Source organism: Giraffa tippelskirchi, chromosome 6 (genome assembly GCF_054371585.1).
Source record: "Giraffa tippelskirchi isolate mGirTip1 chromosome 6, T2T-mGirTip1v1.2.pri, whole genome shotgun sequence".
Taxonomy (NCBI): domain Eukaryota; kingdom Metazoa; phylum Chordata; class Mammalia; order Artiodactyla; family Giraffidae; genus Giraffa; species Giraffa tippelskirchi.
In genome coordinates, this window is record NC_137280.1 from 120,870,714 (window position 1) to 120,892,873 (window position 22,160).

The following is a 22,160-nucleotide window of genomic DNA, read 5'->3' on the forward strand; positions in this document are numbered from 1 at the left end:
AATCTGGGGATAAGTTTTCAGGAATGAGAGTTATGAGTCTGGTGGGTCCATATTGATCAAATTCACCAGGTAACAGCCTAAACCTACCCCTGCAGCTCAAGAGGCTGCTTGTGCTGTGAGGGCAGCCCAGGGAAGAGCTGGCTCTTAGGACACTGTTCTCTGATGCTTCTGAGATGATCAAGTTACCAAAATACCTTGGTTTTAAGAGTAGGGTTCAAACCTATTTCATAGTCTATACTTTGTGGCTCTGACCCTATATCAGGTTTGTGACACATAATTCAATTTAAAAGCTAGGTTTTGGTTGGGTGTTTCAGAGAATACATGTGTGTGATATCTGAAGGGTTAAGTGCAGGTATTTTAGTTTGCATCCAGATTTTGGGTACTATTATGAGAAAGCACTTTCTTTTTTCTCTTTAACATTTCAGACTTTTAGCACTCACCCACAAATGGCCAGGATTAGCTAGGTCTTGGGGGAAAAAAACAGCATTTTTTAGAGGATTGGTATTTATTTGACAAGATGTACAAAAATACTAGTATTCGTCACTTGGGCTAAAAATCCAACAATGACTTGCATGAATTTTCAGCTTTCCTGTGTGAGTGCATGTTTGTGTGTGAAAGAGAGACAGAGAGAAAGAGAGAGAGTGTGTGTGTGTGGCTGGGTGTGTGGGTGTACGTGTTTGTGTGTCTAGCCAGCTGTTTGCTCATTCCCTGTGACTCCCAGACTCTGAAGCCTGAACACTAAACAGAGTTTTTGTTGCCATTATCTGTTTCTTGATTCTTTGAATTCCGTGAGTTTGGAATATTTAATTTAACTTAGTAAGGAGTTTGCTGCTACTGCTGCTAAGTCGCTTCAGTCATGTCCGACTCCGTGCGACCCCATGGACTACAGCCCACCAGGCTCCTCTGTCCATGGGATTTTCCAGGCAAGAATACTGGAGTGGGGTGCCATTGCCTTCTCCGAGTAAGGAGTTTAGGGGTTCATCAATAATGACCGGATATCGAGGGATCATGTGAGAGCTCCAGTGCCTGATGCTAATTTTCCTCACATGAGATGCAGCATCTGTTTTCTGTGAAAAAGATGCCGTTCAGTGTGTGGGCACGATTCACCGCAGGCGTTGCCTTCCATTAAGAAGCAATCTTTCAGTGGTCACCCTTGTGGAAGGGAACAGTGGCAGAGAGAATCTAAAACCACTGAATGAGCCACAAATCAAAACTGGAAGGAGATGGTAGGATGTGATTTCTCTGACATTTGGTCCCTGCCTAACAGAGTCTGGTGGAAACCAGAGGACACGTTCTCTGAGGGAGGGGAGCTGGGCAGATAGGTACTGGTCCAGGGTAATGCACTTACCAGGAACAACTGAAGAAATGGATGATACGTTTAACTGAGAGACACTTCACAGAAATTAATTTTCCCTTTCTTACCTTGAAAACACCACTAACCTTTGGCTTTCAAAATGAAGCAGGTCATTCTGGAACACATCTATGGAAAACCTTCTGCATTTTGATTGGGAAAATGGCCTAGATTCGGCATGCATTTTGTGCTCATTTGCTTCTTGCTGTGAATTTTGTTACTAAGCTGTGATTATCCCTGGTACCTTCACTTAGGCATTCTATGTTAATAATCCGGAGGAGGAAGAGATTGCCCACTAAGCAGTATGTGTTCCAGTAAGAGAAGAATATTTACAGATCCCTAAACCTATGCCTTGGTCCCTTCTCTAACACCCTCCCCCCTCCTCCCCCCAAGGCTTAGAATGCTGATCTGTTCAATTTGTTGTCTGGCTGTCAGACAGTCTTCACACCAGTTTGATTTCTATTCTACAGGTTTAGAAGTTGGACTTGAACTTGGCCGTGACCTCCAGGAGAATCTAAGTGGCCTAGACTCAATGGGACTGCCAGAGTGGAAATGAGCCCCTCCAAAGCAGTAAGCCTTGACGTTGGGGCAGGAAGGGATCTTAGCCAAACTATGCATTTTTAATAAATTCTTCTAAGTTCTTTAGGGAATGTCTGTAGCCCTTTCTTCCTCTCATCATGGGGCAGAAGGCATTGCAGTAACAAAGATTTCCATTAAGGAAAAGCTGGGTCCATTGTCTCAATCATCTATAATGGCTAGATTCATTACTGGGGTATCTTGAGTCTTTCATTTGTACTCAGGCCCTCCCTGTGATGTGCACATTTGGTGGACTAACTGGATAGACTGTTTTTGCTGTTGTTGTTTCTCAGACAGGACCTTATGGGCGGAGTTTATGCCCAGTTAGCTGGGCTAGGTGGTAAATGGCAAGCAATACATTATGTTGTTGTCCATACATATAACTAAATATTAAGCGGAACTGAACCATTTAGTGTTTAAAAATTGCATAGTCAAAAAGCCAGAATAAGATATTAATATTTATATAATCTTGGTCTGGGAGAAGTTTCAGAAACTAAAAAGGGAAAGATGGAAAGGCATGCAAACATAAAGCTTGATTTGTATATACTAAAAACACATTAGGTAAAATTATAAGGCAAAAGACTGAGGAAAGGATTTGCAGCACATATGACAATGTCTGATGTCTTTCTGACATAAAGAGCTCTCATAAATTGATATAAAATGACAGACATCCTTGCTGAAAAATAAATGGGGGACACAATCTTCCATGAAAACTTGATGCTTTTTGTGGTGACAACAGCTCCACAAGTAACTTGAAAGATCAGGTTAATGGCATCTTCTGGTTTAATATGCAGTAGGCGACAGATGAAACTTGTCCTCCCTGCGCTGTGTTACCTTGACCTTGGAAACCCATAATAATATGTTCTTAGAGAGAAGGCCCCAAGATCTTGGGCACTGGAGCTAGCCCCAATGTCATGTGCAGTTATGATACTCTGAGTCATGTACCAATCATCACTCGTAATTTTCAGGAGCTATGGGGTGCAGGGCCTGGGGCAGAAGACCAGTCACTGCAGAGGTGTGGGGCTGTCTTTCAAGAAGAAAGTATTTTGCGATTGATTTAGTTGATATTCACCATGAGGCCACTCGTTTCACAAAAAGCCCCCACTCTCAGATGGCTGGTCTCTAGGCTAAATTTGAGGTTATTTACTGATAGGGATGAGAGCTGCTGGTTCTTTATTTGTTCCCACCCACTCTGGCTATTTACCAAGCTTGCCACAGTTTCCTGCAGTTGGGTCAGTCACAGGACTCTTTACAGAGGTGGCTGGAGGAGTGAGAAAGCAAAGATGCATGCCTGGCTTCAAATCTCAGCCCTGTGGGGCACTGGCTGTATGAACGTGAGCATGTTACAAAACCTGCTTGAGCCTCAGTTTGCTCTGCGATGACAGGGACAGTGATGCTTTATTATTAAGTTGCTGTAAGATTAAATGGAACAACCCACGTAAAGTGTATAGTAAGGATCCAGTAAATGGTACCTATTATTTTTATTCATGTGTTTATTTGCTGAACATTCACTGAACTCTGCTTACTTGCCAGTCACCCTACAGAGCGGATGCATGATGCACTGAACTGGTTTGTTTTTGTGGAGGTTCCAGGCTAAAGCAAGCCCCCTGCTGTGAGCAATTGCTACAAGGCTGTGGGCAAGGATACTCTGGCCTCCTTGCCCTACCCAGGAACAACGCATACCAGCCCGTCAGCCCTCAGGGGCTTCCACACAGGGCTGAATGGAGTTAATCCAGCAGCATATTGACTTTTCTGAACAAGGTTCATTTTACTTCCTGTCTGCAAAGATCATCACCAACCCTTGATTTCATGCAAATGCTCTTTCTGATTTCTCCAGCCTGTGCTGTCTTTGATTGTTTGACTGCTGCCTTGCAGTAGAAGGGGCTGAGGTTTCATCAATAGGCCACCCTAGCATAAGAAGTGCTTCTAATGAAGTCAAAGGGGAAGAGTGCCTGGGGGTGATATTGAATAGACCCTGATTCACCCTCTTACTGGGCGGGGTGTGTTGGGGGGGAGAAGGTTGAGGCTGACTTGTCAGGCAGAAGGCAGGGAGGAGGTAATCCGCTCTCTACCAGGCTGTCTCGCCTAGATAATAGGAATTTAATAATAGGTTGCCTGAAGAGGCAGTTGTGTCAGGGCCTCAGAGAACAAACAAGGCAAGGGTTTGGAGTGATTTTTATGGAAATCACTGCTGCTTCAGAATACCACAAGGCCTTTCCCCCTAGTGTCATGGAACTCTTCCCCCACCCCAAACAGTTCAGTTCGGCTACCTACCCAAATCTGCATGTGCATACATACGTGCGTGCTAAGTCGCTTCATCTGTGTTCAACTCTGTGTGACCCTATGGACTGTAGCCCACTAGCCTCCTCTGTCCATGGGATTAAAAGAAACTTCAAATTAAGCAGGAGTTTCAGCTCCTGAAAGGCTGTTTCTCAAATTGGAAGACAAGGCAATGGCAACCCACTCCAGTACTCTTGCCTGGAAAATCCCATGGACAGAGGAGCCTGGCGGGCTATAGTCCATGGGGTCACAAGACACGAATGAGGGACTAACACTTTCACTTTCGTGATGTTTCTATTGCCTTCCTAGCTCTTAGCACTTAATTTAAAATGTTCTGGGACTTCTCTGGCGCTCCAGTGGTTAAGTCTCTGCCCTTCCGATGCAAGAGGTGTGGATTTGATCCCAATTTGGGGGACAAAGATCCCACATACCACATGGCATGGCCAAAAATGTTCTCATTTGTCTTTTTGTTTATTTTTTATCACCATAAACATCATTTTCCCTCTTTTCCCATTCACAGAGCATTGTGACCTCCAGGGGGTCATGACTTGCTCATGGCTCTTCCACCAATGCCCAGAACAGTGCACGGCTCACAGTGGGGTCTCAGGAGACATCTTTCATCAATGAATGATTGAAGCTGGGAAACCGAGGCATGCTGTGATTTGTCTTAGCCAGCTTGCCTCAGACCCACCTCATAGCTAGCTGTTTTTCTGTTAATATTCTAGAGCGAGTCCTGGACCGTCCAGTTTTCTGTCACTCTGTCACTTTGAAGAATGACAGATACACCTTATTTCCATCGTAGAGTTGCATTTTGGTGAATAAAAGGTTGAAATTTCCTTGTTTGAGATGTTGCAAGTCAGTCTGAGAATAAGATGAGTGCCCGCAAATACGCTCTGAAGGTGTCATCCAAAAAAGCACATTTCCTGTGTTCCGTCAAGTCTTTTTCCTCACAACTTTGCAGGCTCTTGGCCTGTTCCAGAAGCTCAAAGGTACCAGCCTTTAAGAATTCATGTCATGAATAAACATGAGGAGAGGGTATAAATAAACATTATACGATAGCAGAATGTTTGCTGTAATAGGTATAATCATTCTTCTAAAGTAGCGTAGGGAAAGATACATATTTTTATCACTCCTTGGAGGATTATGTGAAGATAAGTTATATTAGGCCCAAATTATTATTATTTTTGACACATAAAGGTTATTCCCAGATGCCCAGCCTTTCTGAGCCTGACCTGCATCCCAGCATTGACCACTGCCATCTCCTCCTCCATCAAGGCTTCAATCTCTCTGGGCTAGTTTCCCCACATGAAAATGGGTACAATGAGCTCTCTCATTCCCCCCAAACCCTTAAGCCTGACTTGAATGTATAAGATGAAAGGTGAGATGATAACTTTCAAATATGATACAGTGCGATGATAACACTTCCATATTGAAGATGCCCATATTGCAACATGGACCCAGCACCCTGGGAAAATCTCTCCTCCACAGAGCCCAGGGGGCTGACCTCACTCCACGTTCCCACCTGCAAACTCACTTAGCATGCTCGGTATAAGGAACATGGCAGAGGCCACGGTTCCATGATGCTGTTCTGATTTCTCCTGACTGGTTGCTGGTTATAGTGAGTTGCATGAGGGCAGACAACGCCATTCAACCTCCGCTGTCCCAGCAGGTCCCCCTCTGCAGGCAGGCCCTTCTTGCAGATGTGGCCCTTTGCTCTCAGGAGGTCCCTCTGGCTCATCACTGCCTTCTGGATGTTTCTGGGCCTATATGGCTCACCCAACCATCTCCCTTTCTTCCCTTCCTTGGGTCAGGGAAGTCTCAGGCTCTTCTGTTTACAAAGCACAATATGACACTTTTGGCTTAAGAGCCCTTTTCACCCCTTCCACAGGTCTCTGCTTGTCCCTTGGTACTGAGGATGGGCCCTCCTCAAGGCCCCCATTGCTCCTCCAGTCCTTTAGGACATGGACCACTTCACCCATGCTTCTGGAAGGTAGTTTGGAGTGTCTGACTTCAGCTCTGCTGGGTGTGGGTTCTGGGAAAGGCCAAACAAAGTCCCTATTCCTTTCCCCAGTCACTGGGAACTTACCCTCTTCCCCATGATACCCTCCTTGATTCTCTTTCTACATCCTTCTAGGGCCTGATCAACATCAGAACCCGAGGACATCCTCTTTTCACCCCGCGCACACACCCTGACATGCAGACAGCCACCATGACTCATCCACTCTAACCTCCTTCTCCATTGCCTGTTCTCCATCCTGGCTGCCACCCCTTAGCGCAGGCTTGCATCTTCTCATATTGTGGTTCCTGCCACAGCCTCTTCATGGGTCCATCAGCTTCCTTCGGAGCAGCATTTCTTCCAGAACATTTTCTCGGTTGCAGATATGCCGTCATTCCTGTGACTGTTTGATTAATATCTGTCTTCCCAACTAGTCTGCAAGTTCCACAAGTATTTCTGCTCATTATAAAACCCCCTTTGGAGAAGGAAGTGGCAACCCACTCCAGTATCTTGGCTGGAAAATCCCATGGATGGGGGAGCCTGGTGGGCTACAGTCCACGGGGTCGCAAAGTGTTGGACGTGAATGAGCGACTAACACACTCCCAACCAGTCTGCAAGTTCCATGAGTATTTCTGCTCATTATAAAACCCCCAGCACCAAGCTCAGGCCGAGAGTCCCCTCCTCTGCCTTCCAACCCACCCTTTACACTATTGTCACAGTGCTCTTACTGGAGGCAGATAAAACCAGCTTCCTCTTTTTAAAAAGGCCTTAGAGACCTTACTTCTAAAGACCATCACAGTCTAGCTCCTGATGGATTATCTGATTGAATTTTCCACCATTTCCCCAAACTCTCACCTACTTGCCTATTTCTTTTCACAAAAGTTTACTCTTCAGTGTACTTTAAGTCAACACTTAGCATTCTAACTATAGGCTGCAACAGATGTTATGGCAGGGAATCCAGATGTTTAAAAACAGGAAAGGAGTAGAGATCACCATTGCCTCAGGCACAGAGAAGAGCTTACCTTTGGGCAGATTTCTTAATTGCTCCTTGACCATGGGGCTCTCCCCTCTTTGTTTTTAGCTTCTAGAGTTTCTTCTGCTTCTCTTTCTGTCTCTGCATAAATGCCTTATCTCATCTATCCCCTTGGCCTGTTTCTTGGGCTGCTTCAGGGGCTTCTTCTTGCCACCTTTTGTAGCTAGACATGCTATTTGTTGTCCCTTCCCCAGACCTTGCCACTGGAAGCAGCTTTTGCTATTGTTAAGAAAATTCTCATATATTATGAGGTATTGAAACATCTGAACAAACCCAAATCAGGGGAATGAGGCAGCTGCTTTCTCCACTTAAAAAAGTGCCCAGCTCCTTTACCTTAAACAGGCCTCCATGATCCTCTGTTTAGGGTCACCCCCTCCATGAAGCCTTCCCTGACCGTGCCAGCCAGATTTCAGTGCTGCCTCCTCACTGGGCTGCCCGAGTACCCTTTGGTCACATGGTGTAAATAACTGATGCCCCTACCCTTTGTTGAAATTCCCTGCTTGTCTATGAGTTCCTCAAGGATGGAAAGATTGTATTATTAATCTTTATAACCTCAGGGCCAAACACAGAACTTGGCATGGAGTAGCTGCTCCATAACATTCGCCAAATGAATGAGCACAGTTTGGAATAGAAACATGCTTTACTCAGGGACAATCACAGGCTGCTTGTTGAGAGTAGAGATACGTAGAATCATCAAGCTCCTAAGGACAATCAAAATCTGAATTTAATATGCCATCCTTTAGTATTTAGTGTCATAGGAAAGTGACCCAACTTTTAAAGACACTTAGCTTCTACCTTGGAGCACAGGCCCTGGTGTGGGAGTGGGGGAATTTTAGGTCAAAAGGTGGAGGACAGGCCTGAAGCCATTCAGATCTGGGTCCAAACCCTCTTCTTGGTTCTGTGGTCCTGGGCAAGTCTAGTATCTCACTGAGCCTCAGTTTCTCGGCAGTAGTGTCCGTGTTATTCCATTGTTGTGTGGATTAAAAAAGAGGGCAGATCATGTGTTTGTCACACCTGTTCAGCAGCAGGGTGGTGCAGTGGCCCTGGGGTGCGCTATGTGTGGGCAGAGTCTCAGGGAGCCTCTTCCTCAGCCCTGAGGCTCACCTCCTGGCTTACTGGAGGGAGACTGGCTTACTGGCTTTCCTGCAGCCCTGCTGAGGTGGCTGGAGCTGACTCAGTGCCTTCTGCCCCTGATGTGCATATGAGTTTCTGTACGTAGAGTATGGAAACTTGCCATGACTATCATAGAAAACAGAAGCTTCTAATTTTGCCCAGCACTGCTGAAGTTCCTTTTGTTAAGATGATTCCTCAGAAACGGAATAACCTTGAGAGGTACTTTTTGATTAGAAATGTCTCAACCCAGCTATGCTATGAAGTTGACTCCACAATAGCCTGTAGAAAAGATTGGCTGGGATCTCTTTTGAAGGCCAGGGCCTACATTTAATCTCCAATCAAAACTGAGTGGGGGAGGCCAAGTTCACCCAAAGGGAAGACCATCCAAAGGAGTTCACCCAAAGGAGCCCATCCTGGGTCATGTTAGAGAGCCCTTCACTTCCCTGCTCTGGGTCCCCTCGTTGCCTCCAGCTCCTCCTATTCTTCTTTGGGTTCCTGTCCTACCAAAGTCACCAGCTGGAGTATAGGGAAGCCCACCCTTTCCCTTGGCATTCTCATCCAGCTGTATGTCACTAGTGAGCCAAGGATTTTTGTCTCTCTTTTTCCAACACTGTAACTAGAGCACTGAATCCCAAGGTTTCCATATGATCTCTAAGCAGAAAAGCTTTGCCTTATGGAATATGTGCATTCCAATAAAGGGGGCTGCAAAACAAAACTCCAGAAAGCAAATCCTATGTCTCTACTGATTTCCATGATAACATCAAAGATACATTCCCAATAAGAACATGATTTCTAACAGTTGGAATTGAGAACTTTGAGACTTTTTGAAAGAAAATGCATTTTCAGGTGATTTCACTTCCACTTCCTTACCCTTGTCTCAGGACACTTAGGTTTCATACTCCGAGAACATAAAGCTGGTCTGCACACCTTCTCCTCCTCCCCTCTGGCCGTCTGCAGTATCTAACAGAAATGACTTAGAGACAGTGAGCTACCAGCAAGTGCCTGTCTGTCATGGGCAGACAAGCCCAGCTCACTACTCAATGGCCTGTGCACACATGCCCCTGTTCTTGCACCTTCCTGAATGCCAGCTCCTGACCCGGAAGCCACTGTGAAGCGTAAGCAGACCTTTGGTTCTGAAGGGAAAGAAAGCAGGAAAGTTGGGAACTGCTCCTAGGATTTGACTGCTGACCATGCTCTCTGCTGGGATCTGGCTATGTGTTCTGACTGCATAGGTCTTGAAATTCTCTCAGTAAGACTCTCACTTAGTTCAACAAGGGCTTTGCTGGTGGCTCAGACAATAAAGAATCTGCCTGAAATGCAGGAGATCTGGGTTTGATTCCAGGGTTGGGAAGATCCCATGGAGAAGGGAATGGCTACCCACTCCAGTATTCTTGCCTGGAGAATCCCGTGGACAGAGGAGCCTGGTGGACTATGGGGTTGCCAAGAGTTGGACATGACTGAGCACAGAAGTGTGTACGTGTAACTCAGTGGGATTCGAGTGGGACTGGCTCTTATGAGCTGGCCTGGGCCCACATCCCGAGGTGAACAGGGAGCTTATGGAACAGTGCTCTGTTGGTCCCTAATGGCTGACTTCCAAAGTGGACTCCTGAGCAGCCCTTAGGGACCCAAGCTGTCCTTGAACATGGCTGGGTTGGGGTTACAGGGGCAAAGATAGGGGTAGGGTACCTGTAGTGTGCTCCAGCCCAAGTTTCCCTTCTGTAGGGTTGAGTCTTCTGGCTATAAAAACAGATGAGAGGATCCATCCTACCCTAAAGCTCTAAAGTCCACAGACAGAGGGCCCCTGGGGGTGGGCCAAAGGGAGGATTCTGAGCTGGGCAGAGTGGCCTGGGTACGGGCTGCTATGAAGCATTAACCAAGGGAGTCATTCAGCTTTATTGTCAGTCTTGCTGGCACTCAGAGTAGCTCTGAGTCCCCTAAATTATAAAAATCCTTTATCCTCATGTGGCTCTTTGCGTATCAAGATCTCAGGTAGGGGAGTGGGGGGGGGGGGCGGGGGGCGGTGATAGGCTCCAGAGAGCAGTCAAAAGGTAAGAGATGACATTTACAAAAATCCATTCTTTCCTCTCCACTTCACTGCTCTATTGACTGTTTCCCTGTTCAATCAAATCCTATTCACAGCTTCACATCCCCTTTTAGGGGCTGCCAAGGCGATAAATATTCTGTCCTTTCTTTACTATGCTTAACGCTGCCATGCCTTTTTCTCTCCTTTGCCCATCCTGGAGGGCCTGGATCCTTTTTGCTTCGATCTCTCATGTCTACAGAGTCTCTATTCAGTTCCCAGCACCTGGGACAAACCAAGTGCTTTGGACCCTCCTCCTGCTTTCACCTTTCCCCATGACTTTTCCTGATGCCAAAGACTCCCTCCCTCGATTGGCTGTGTGTGTCCAGCTGAGAATTGTGGCCCCATCAGCCCTACTCTTGGACCTTCCCTGGCAGCTAAGTTGGTAAAGAATCCGCCTTCAATGCAGGAGACCCCGGTTCAATTCCTGGATTGGGAAGATCCTCTGGAGAAGGGAAAGGCTACCCACTCCAGTATTCTGGCCTGGAGAATTCCATGGACTGTAGAGTCCATGGGGTCTCAAAGAGTCGGACATGACTGAGCGACTTTCACTCACAACCCTGCTCTTAAGTTATGACCTTGTTCATGTCCCAGGTGTCACGGTACTGACTTTTGGAGGAACCGTGGGCCAACAGTACAGCTTCCTTGTAGGGGAAGCAAAGGGGGATTGCACAGAACACCCGGGGCAGGAGAAAGGAGACAGAGGTACTCATGCCCACATTCCCAGTTGATTGCTTACTCTACTGCTTTGAATTTGTCTTGCTTTCTCCTGTGGGTTCCCTCATGCTTGTTTATGAAGGATTTAGTGAGCAATGCTGTGTACAAGGCGTCATCCTAGACTGAAAACAACGGAAGAACATCAGGGCCTGACCACAGAGGGTCAGAGCCCTTGTGTTACTGACTGACATCTTGACTTGATGTCAGTAAACAGCACATCCCACCCTGGGTGCATACAGTTAGGTTTGCCTCTAGCAGATCCAGAGCAAAATTTGCTTTTGGGTGATTCAAGCTTATTTCACCCTTTCAACAGCTCACCACCCAGTGTTGGAGTGCTATAAAGTAGTCCACCTGACTCACTAATGCATTTGGCCTGATCTGGTGAATAGCTGGTAGGCTAGGTCCCTGTCCAGAAAGGGTCCTAGGAACAGGCAGTACCCAGCTGTCCTTTCTTGTAGCTCTATCTGCGTGCTCCTCTTCCTTATCCACCATCTCAACTATTATCACTGACTGAAGGCTCATTATACGCCAAGCACTATATTCAATTCCTTTGTTTTGAATCCTTACAACAATCCTGTGAAGATGGCCATCTTGATGTTGTCATTTCAGAGCTGGGGACATGAATGCCCTAGGGCTGGGGTGGGGTGGGGAATGAAGCACTTGCCCAGGGCCATACCACCAATAGAGAAGAGCTCAGACTGTCAGACTGAAACCTAGTCTGTCTGAGCCAGGGGTGGGGTGGGGGTGGGGGGGCTGAGACACACAGCCAGCCACCCTCAGGTATCTTTCTCAGCACTGGGCCAGGCACCGGCTCTCTGTGAATACACATTGATTCTTTGCCTCAGAGAGTAACAGCTTCTGTGCTTCAGCAGTTCCAGGGGCCCACCCTTCTAGGCAGTTCCACTTGGGCTGAGCAGTGCAGTCCGTGATTCAGAGCTGAGGGGCATGGGGTCCATCACACTCGGTCCGGGTTCTTCAAGTCACAGACCTTCCCTTGAAGGGTGATTTCTCTGGGAGAAGGGTCAAGTGGAGGTCCTACCGCAAGGTGGGAACTGCTCAGGGAGTCTGCATGGTGTGGCTCCACCCTTGTCACTGGTTGGAAAAAAAATTCCAGCCCCCTTGGGGCTTCTTGGGGACCCGTGTCAGCAAGAGTTTAGCCCTGTTGGTCCCAGCTGCAGTGCTTGTGGCTGGAGACCTGACTCTCCTTTGGTCCAGACTCTGGATGGAAGCCATGAAGGCTGGGAGCAATTCTGGGATGAGGTGAGCCTGGAGCAGGGCCTGGACTGGAAACGCTTCTGGGCTTCAGGCACTTTACAGAACCGCTTTGTTGATTCGTGAAGATATTTATGAACCTTATTATGAGGTTTTTATGAGCCTTATTTCCATTTTGCCAGTGAGGACACAGAGGCTCAGACCAACCAAGTGACCTGGCTTAAGGTCATTAGCTACTAAATGCCCTTGCCAGGATGCAAACTCAGATTTGCCAGATTCTTCTACTAGACTACTGCTCAGTGCTACCGAGGGCCCTCCAGGAGACCACCCAGCATCCCCCAAAGGGGAGGAGCTCCAGGTCTTTGTGGATGTGGGCTTGGTGAGCTCTGTCCCCACCCCAGGGCAGGGGTGGGGTCAGGGGAAGCCAAAGCATTGCTCACTCTGCCTGCAGCAGCTCCTTCTGGACCCCGAGGTTAGTTGGCCTGACGAGCACCTTGTCTCAGGTCACTCCACCTCCTCTTGCCTCCCCTGCCTGGGCCTTCTGTGCTGCTGAGGCATGTGATGCTGCAGAATTCGCTCACTGCCTGTACACAGCTCTGGTCTGCCCAGCCGGGCACAGAGAGCTGCTGAGCTGTGCCCACAGGCAGACTTGTGCGGATATGGCTTCCCCAGGGGCTAACCTGGAAGTGTTAGGTATGTGAATGTCCTGTTGGGTGAATTTGACTAATGAGAGAAAGCAGATGGGAAAGATGTGGCTGATAAATTCTCTGATTCTATCCTGATGGGCTATTCTGCAGTGCAGTACTGGATGTCTCACTGTAGAAGTCCATCATGACCAAGTTGTGGGTCTTGGTAGACGGTGGCCCGATCAGCAACATGTATATGCTTTCCCTCCTCGCAAATGCCATTTTCTTTTTTCCTTCTATCTTATTTCATTTGGATTGCAACTCCTCCTCTCCAATGAAATGTTGGCATGCAAGACTTGCCCAGGGCTTTGCTTTCTAGGTAACACAGATTAAGCTAATTGTAATAGTAGTAGTTCTATTTATTTTACTATGTGGCAGCTAAATCACCTTATTGAATCCTCACACCATTCCTATTAAGCAGGTATTATTAGTTGCCTAATTTTAAAGATGAGGAAACTAAGACTCAAAGAAGTTAAGGAACATGCTCATGGCCACATAGCATGTAAGATTTAAGTGAAGGTTTAACGTAGCTCTTCTGTTCTTCCAACACCAGAACCTGAACTTGAAACCACCCTTAACTAAAGTCGCCTTTAACCTTTAGAAATGCCAAGGAAACCCGAGTCTCTTGCAAGGAACCACCCACAAGAGGCTGCCAAGGATGCCTGGGGAGCCAGAGTGGCCCTCAGGAGAGGGCTCGGGGATACTCACGTTGTAAACGCTGGGTTGTACTTTGCACCTCGGTAGTAGGAGTACAGATTGAACATCCCAATCATGAAGGCCACAAATACCATGATGAAAATGACCATGAACTTGAAGATATCTTTCACGGTTCTCCCCAGGGAGATCTGCAGAGGCCCAAAACTCTCGTTGGCTGGTAGGATGTATGCGATTCGAGAGAAGCTCAGCACGACAGCTATTGCATACAGCCCTTCTGATATGATCTGAGGGTCTGAAGGCCACCATTTGTCCCTGGCTAAAAGAAAACAAGCTGGGTTACTCACTGGGCCACAGGATCTGCTCTGGAAGAGAAACCAGTTAGGCATCTGTAGAGGCCTCTGACCTCATCACTTGTCTGCCTGCCCTTGTCTTTAATCCCAGCACACTGAAGGTACCACCCTCCCTCTTGGAATATGCTGGCTCATCTGTCTAGAGCACCCTCCCCTCACTTCAGTGAGGAATCCCAGTCTTCCTTCAAGACTCTGCTCTAGTGTCATCTCTTTTGGGAAGTCCTCTGTGGCCCCCTCAACCCCCCTGCCATCTGAGCAGCCTCCCTGTCCCCCTCTCTGCTCCCATGGTAGCCTGTGTACTCTCCTGCTGTGGCCCTGACCATGCTGCTTGCTATCCTGTCTTCCTTCCCAGGGTTTGAGCTCTATAAGCAGGGGTTGTCCCATCACAAGAAGGTGGTGGTGAGGAGCATAGATCTGGGTGTCAGGAAGGCCTGAGGTTGAAAGTGGCCTTTCTAGATAGTGGCTAACTTTTTTTTTTCCTTTGAAATCTTTTATTGTCACTTAAAAATTTTTTTAATATTTTAATTTTATTGGAGCATATTTGATTTATATGTTGTGTTAGTCTCGAGTATACAGCAAAGTGATTCAGTCATCCTTTTTTTTTTTATATTGTTTTCTCATATAGATTATCACAGAATATTGGGTAGAATTCCCTGTGTTGAACAGTAGGTCCCTATAGATCATCTATCTTATATATAGTGGTATGCGTGTTTTCATTCCAAGCTCCTGATTTGTCCCTCTCCTCTTTGGTAACCATAAGTTTGTATTTGATATCTGTAAGTCTGCTTCTATTTTGTAAATAAGTTGATTTGTATCTTTAAAAAAATTAGATTCCATATATGAGTGTTATATGACATTTGTCTTTCTCTGACTTAGTATGATAATCTCTATATCCATCTGTACTGCAGTAAATAGCATTATTTCACTTTTTATGGCCCAGTAACAGTCCATTGTGTGTATGTACCACAATTTCTTTATCCATTCCTCTGTCAGTGGACATTTAGGTGGCTTCCATGTCATGGCTATTGTGACTCGTGCTGCAATGAACATTGGGGTGTATGTGTCTTTTCAAATTATGGTTTTCTCTGTGTATGTGACCAGGAGTAGGGTTGCTGGATCATATAGTAGTTCTAAGTTTTTTTTTTTTAAATTTACATTTACTTTTAATTGGAGGATAATTGCATTACAATATTGTGTTGGTTTCTGCCATATATCAGCATGAATCAGTCATAAGTATACATATGTCCCCTCACTCTTGAAAACCTCCCTCTACCTCCCACCCCATCCCCCCCCCTAAGTTGTCACAGAGCACCTGACTTGAGCTCCCTGTGTTATACAGCAAGTTTCCACTGGCTGTCTAATTTTGCACATGGATACGTATATGTTTCAATGCTACTCTCACAATTTGTCCCACCCTCTCCTTCCCACACTATGTCCACAAATCTGTTCTCTATGTCTGTGTCTATATTGCTGCTCTGAAAATAGGTTCATCAGTGCCATCTTTCTAGATTCCCTATATATGCATTAGTATACAATATTTGTTTTTCTGACTTACTTCACTCCATATAATAGGCTCTAGGTTCATCTACTTCATTAGAACTGACTCAAATGCATTCCTTTTTATGGCTGAGTAATATTTCATCGTATATATGTACCACAAATTCTTTATCCATTCATCTGTCGATGGACACTTAGGTTGCTTCCATGTCCTGGCTATTGTAAATACTGCTGCAGTGAACATTGGGGCACATGTGTCTTTTTCAATTATAGTTTCTTCATTCAGGGTATAAGCCCAGTAGTGGGATTGTTGGGTCATATGGTAGTTTTATTCCTAGTTAGTGATTGTACCAATTTATATTCCCACTATCAGTGTAGGTGGGTTCCCTTTTTCCCAAACTCTCTCCAGCATTTGTTGTTTACAGACCTTTGATGATGGCCATTCTGACTAGAAAAGGTCAGTTTTCATTTCAATCGCAAAGAAAGGCAGTGCCAAAGAATGTTCAAACTACCACACAATCCCACTCATTTCACATGCTAGCAAAGTAATGCTCAAAATTCTCCAAGCTAGGTTTCAACAGTACATGAACCAAGAACTTCCAGATGTTCAAGCTAAATTTAGGAAAGGCAGAGGAACCAGAGATCAAATTGTTAACATTCATTGGCTCATAGAAAAAGCAAGAGAATTCAGAAAAATCCTTTGTGTGGATCACAACAAACTGGAAAATTTTAAAGAGATGGGAGTACCAGACCACCTTACCTGCCTCCTGAGTAACTTGTATGCAGGTCAAGAAGCAACAGTTAGAACCAGACATGGAACAATGGACTGGTTCCAAATTGGGAAAGGAGTACGTCAAGACTGTATATTGTCACTTTACTTATTTAACTTCTATGCAGAGTACATCATGTGAAATGCTGGGCTGGATGAAGCACAAGCTGGAATCAAGATTGCAGGGAGATATATATCAATAACCTCAGATATGAAGATGATACCACCCTTATGGTAGAAGGTGAAGAGGAACTAAAGACCCTGTTGATGAAGGTGAAAGAGGAGAGTGAAAAAGCTGGCTTAAAGCCCAACATTCAAAAAACTAAGATCGTGGCATTTGGTCCCATCACTTCATGGCAAATAGATGGGGAAACCATGGAAACAGTGACAGACTTTATTATCTTGGGCTCCAAAATCACTGCAGATGGTGACTGCAGCTTAAAATTAAAAGACACTTGCTCCGTGGAAGAAAAGCTATGACCAACCTAGACAGCATATTATTAAGCAGAGACATTACTGTGCCAACAGAGGCCCATCTAGTCAAAGCTATGGTTTTCCAGTAGTCTTGTATGGATGTGAGGGTTGGACCATAAAGAAAGCTGAGTGCCAAAGAACTGATGCTTTTGAACTGTGGTGTTGGAGAAGACTCTTGAGAGTCCCTTGGACTGCAAGGAGATCCAACCAGTCAATCCTAAAGGAAATCAATCCTGAATATTCATCGGAAGGATTGAGGCTGAAGCTAAAACTCCAATACTTTGGCCACCTGACGCGAAAACCCGACTCACGGGAAAAGATACTGAGGCTGGGAAAGATTGAAGGCAGGAGGTGAAGGGGACAACAGAGGACGAGATGGTTGGATGGCATCACTAACTCAATGGACATGAGTTTAAGCAGGCTCTGGGAGATGGTGAAGGACAGGGAAGCCTGGTGTGCTGCAGTCCATGGGGTCGCAAAGAGTCGGACATGACTGAGTGACTGAACAACAACAAAATTCTGACTGGTGTGAGGTGATACCTCATTGTAGTTTTGACTTGTATTTCTCTGATAATCAGTGATGTTGATCATCTTTTCATGTGCTTTTTGGCCATCTGTATTTTTTCTCTAGAGAACTGTCTACTTAGATTTTCTGCCCAGTTTTTGATTGGGTTGTTTTTATGACATAGAGCTGCACGAGCTTTTGTATATTTTGGAGGTTAATCCCTTGTCATTTGCGTTATTCAGAAATATTTTCTCCCATTCTGTGGATTGTGTTTTCATGTTGTTGATGGTTCCCTTTGCTGTGCAGAAGCTTTTAAGTTGAATTGGGTCTTATTTGCTTATTTATGTTTTTATTTTCATTACTCTAGGAGGTGGATCAAAAAAGATATTGCTATAATTTATGTCAAAGAATGTTCTGCCTGTTTTCCTCCAAGGGTTTTATGGTGTCCAGCCTTACATTTAGGTCTTTGATCCATTTTGAGTTTATTTTTGTGTATGGTGTTAGAGAATGTTCTAATTTCATTCTTTGACATGTAGCTGTCCAGGTTACCCAGCACCATTTATTGAAGAGGCTGTCCAATGAACTTTGGAAGGTTCATTTTCCCCATCTGCAAACTGGGGATAATATCATCAACCTTACAGAGCTTTGATGAGGATGAAATAAGATCATATATGTAAAGTGCTTAGCTGGAAAACAAATTGCAGACCACCCAGGGCTCCCTGGGGACAAGGGTCTGGCATACAGAAGGTGCTGATAAATACTTGTTAAATGATTGAATGAAATCCTAACCACAAGTTTAGCCATAAATCAGAACAAATGAGCTCACATGGGGGCCAGGAAGGGACTTCCCTGGTGGCTCAGTGGTAAAGAATTTGCCTGCAATGCAGGAGTCACAGGTTCGATCCCTGGGTTGGGAAGATCCCCTGGAGGAGTGCATGACAACCTACTCCAGTATTCTTGCCTGGAGAATACCCATGGACAGCGGAGCCTGGCATGCTATAGTCCATAGGATCACAAAAAGTCAGACAGGACTGAAGTGACTTAACACACATGGGGGCTGGGAATCTGAAGGTTCTTGCCTGAGAAGATGCTCCTGGGTTTTGTTTCCCAGACAGTGTGTGTCTCGGAGTTGCTCCTTGGTTGAGCTAAGGACCCAAAAGTGGTGACCAGTCATCCAGGCTTGCCATGGCATCCCTGTTCCACGTGGCAAGAGTCCTGGGACCTGTCCTGTGCTGGGGAGATTCTGCTTGTGGTCACTGTGGTGGTGGTCTGAACCACCCTGCGTGTATTCCTACAGCAGAGCAAACCTGTACAGTATTCCTATTGTACTTCTGATGGTGCAGAGAGCAGCAACTTTCTTTAATAAGCTGCCTACTATGGGTCAAGACATAAAACAGTGATTTTCAAGTGCAGTAGCACCTTCCTCCTAGGATGGTATGTGTTGGGGGGCATCCGTGGTCATCCCAGTGACTGAGTAGGAGTATTATTGGGATGCTAATATCCTGCAGTGTTCCAGACAGATCTGCTCCATGAGGACTGCCCTGCTGAACAAGTCAATTGCGTGCCTGTTGAGAAATACTAAGTGAAACTTAAATGGAGAAACATAGAGAAACCTAAATTAGCCCTTACACTTACATTAGCTGTAATTTTCACAACAGCCCTGTAGAGTAGGTACTATTATTGCCATTCTAAAGATTGGATTTGGGGTATGGGGTCCTTTTCAGAGCCAGATAAATGCAAATAGTAAGGATATTACATAGTGATTTTTGGCCCCCAAGGGAGATGGAAGAGGAAGGATTTTGTTCTTTATTTGCATAGACTCTGTTAAACAATTACAATAATAGAGGGCGGTAAGAGATCTTTGGTAAGGGAAGCCAGGCCTCTACTTGCCAGAGTTTCATGTAGTGCATTCTAAATTATAAATGGAAATATATAAATTTATGGACTTTGTGTTCTCATCAAGGTCATAACTCAGAAAGAGAAGTAGGGGACCAAATGATATTTTCCCAATACATCTGTTGCCCTCTCCATAGATAAATAGCACATTTGGATAGCATGAAGTAGGACTCAGGTTCTTCAAACAGATGCCAAAAGGAATTTTGTTTTTATCTCCCCCTATGATTTATTATTTTAAACCTCAGCTGTAATAATAAAAGCCACTCCTGTAACCTGTGAAGATAGCTGTTATCTATTAAGATAATCTATTAAGTAAGATAATCTATTAAGATGGCTGTTATCATATCCTAGTGACCCAGTCAGGAGTTTTAGTGAAAAGTATTCAAAAACATCTACTTTATTGACTATGCCAAAGCCTTTGACTGTGTGGATCACAACAAACTGTGGAAAATTCTTCAAGAGATGGGAATACCAGACCACCTGACCTGCCTCCTGGGAAATCTGAATGCAGATCAAGAAGCAACAGTTAGAAGTGGACATGGAACAACTTGGTTCCAAATTGGGAAAGGAGTATGTCAAGGTTGTATATTGTCAACCTGCTTATTTAACTTATATGCAGAGTACATCATAAGAAACGCTGGGCTGGATGAAGCATAAGCTGGAATCAAGATTGCTGGGAGAAATATCAATAACCTCAGATATGAATATGACACCACCCTTATGGCAGAAAGTGAAGAACTAAAGAGCCTCTTGATGAAAGTGAAAGAGGAGAGTGAAAAATTTGGCTTAAAACTCAACATTCAGAAAACTAAGATCATGGCATCTGGTCCCATCACTTTATGGCAAATAGATGGGGAAACAATGGAAACAGTGACAGACTTTATTTTGGGGGGCTCCAAAATCACTGCAGATGGTGATTGCAGCCATGAAATTAAAAAACGCTTGCTCCTTGGAAGAAAAGTTATGACCAACCTAGACAGTATATTAAAAAGCAGAGACGTTACATTGCCAACAAAGTTCCATCTAGTTAAAGCTATGGTTTTTCCAGTAGCCATGTATGGATGTTAGAGTTGGACTATAAAGGAAGCTGAGCTCCAAATAATTGATGCTTTTGAACTGTGGTGTTGGAGAAGACTCTTCAGAGTCCTTTGGACAGCAAGGAGATCGAACCAGTCCATCCAAAAGGAAATCGGGCCCGAACAGTCATTGGAAGGACTGATACTGAAGCTGAAACTCCAGTACTTTGGCCACCTGATGCGAAGAACTGACTCATTTGAAAAGACTCTGATGCTGGGAAAGACTGAAGGTGGGAGGAGAAGGGGATGACAGAGGATGAAATGGTTGGATGGCATCACCAACTCAATGGACATCAGTTTGAGTAAACTCTGGGAGTTGGTGATGGACAGGGAGGCCTGGTGTGCTGCAGTCCATGGGGTCACAAAGAGTTGGACACGACTGAGCGAATTTACTTAACCGAACTGATTCAACTTTGACTGGCTTTTAAGAGTTTTGATGGTTGTAAAAGCAAATAGCACTTTGACAATTCAGACAAAGGGATTTTCTTCCTCTTGCAGCTGTTTCTAGGAAAAAAATTGCAACCTGAAAAACACCTGCCTACTTGGTGCTGTAGAAGTTGGAAGGGACTACAGCTTTGACGACCACTAGAGGGCACTCTGCCTCCATAACTGGGGCACAAGCCAAGCCTTTGAGATGAAAAATATTTCAAGGGCACAGGGTGAAAACCACAAGGCAAGGGCAAAAAAGTGCAAAGCTTTGGGCTGGGTGCGACTTTAATACAATCCATAAAAGGAATAGAAGTCACGAGTGAACAATACTGTGGCTTGAGTCACAGCCCTAAGAAAAGTATTCAATGCAGTATCAAGATTCTCTCATCTCTCCTTAACGAACCCCGAGCAGAATGGAAGAGAAAATATACAAGCCCAGGCTTTAAAAATGTCTGGATTTGCTAAACCAACAAATGAAGAGGGGATGATTTGTAATACTACAAGACTCCATTTCTTAATTGGGGGGGGTTCCCACATTTACATTTAACATAATCTGCCTACCTCAGTCTACAGTGAATATGGGCAATAAGTTAACTTTTATGTTTAGGGGCCAACCTTCTGCAGATCATTGCTGCCCTGGGTCATGAAGATTCTGTGGTCAGAAGCACCATGTGGCTCTATTATAACAGGGACATTTGACACTCAAACCTTCATGAGGTAGCGGCTGCCACTGTAATGTCCAGCTAATTGACTAGTAACAACACATGGTAACAACACATATCTACTGTTTCTTCTCCCCTACTCATCTTTCTCCTTTAGTACAGGAGATATAATGATTGAGCAAGAAAATGACCCTAGAGGTAGTAGTGATAATAACTGTTCCTATCAGTGAGCACTTAATATTTCAGAACACAGTGCAAAATTCTTCATGTGTACTAACTTATTTAACCCTCAACGTAAACTTTCTGACATATGCATTATCCCACTTTTACATATAGGAAAACTGAGGGTCAGAAAAATTAAGCAAACAAGTCCTTACAGTAAGCTACAGAAGTAGGATTTGAGTCCAGGTCTCTCTAACTCCAAAGCCTGGGAACATAAAGGCTATGCCATTCTGCATTGTTTTCATTTCATGTTGAACAAGGATCCCTTGCTATCCAAGGCAGTCCTGTATTTCTGGGAACACTATAAACCATGCCATGAAAACCTGTTTCTTCATCAATAAAATAGGAACAACAAAAATAATCTTTCCATGGGGCTGTTGAAAGGACTGAATTTTATAGTGTAAAATGTCTATACAGTTCTTGACATCTAAGTGGGTCTTTGATAAATGCTATAACTCTTACTATTATTACTAAAAATTCAATCTAGTACCTCACACTGTATGGCCTTGCAATTTGAAAGAATTAAGGCATCTTTTAAGAACATATCTTGCCATGAGAAAATAACTTTTGAACTGGGAA

At 44.9% G+C, this 22,160-nt stretch overlaps 2 protein-coding genes across 2 annotated transcripts in view; one reads left to right on the forward strand and one right to left on the reverse strand.

Annotated features, from left to right (window-relative positions):
• TRPC7 (transient receptor potential cation channel subfamily C member 7) overlaps positions 1-22,160 on the reverse strand; it is a 141,877-nt gene that overhangs the window by 16,734 nt on the left and 102,983 nt on the right. Inside the window, exon 7 of the mRNA XM_081500633.1 lies at positions 13,753-14,017. Within this exon, the coding sequence (XP_081356759.1) occupies positions 13,753-14,017 (265 nt within the window). The remainder of the gene's footprint in view (positions 1-13,752; positions 14,018-22,160) is intronic.
• LOC145510158 (uncharacterized) overlaps positions 1-22,160 on the forward strand; it is a 735,177-nt gene that overhangs the window by 16,155 nt on the left and 696,862 nt on the right. The window contains exon 2 of the mRNA XM_081500643.1: positions 1,822-1,921. Coding sequence (XP_081356769.1) covers positions 1,904-1,921 — 18 coding nt within the window. The 5' untranslated portion in view covers positions 1,822-1,903. The remainder of the gene's footprint in view (positions 1-1,821; positions 1,922-22,160) is intronic.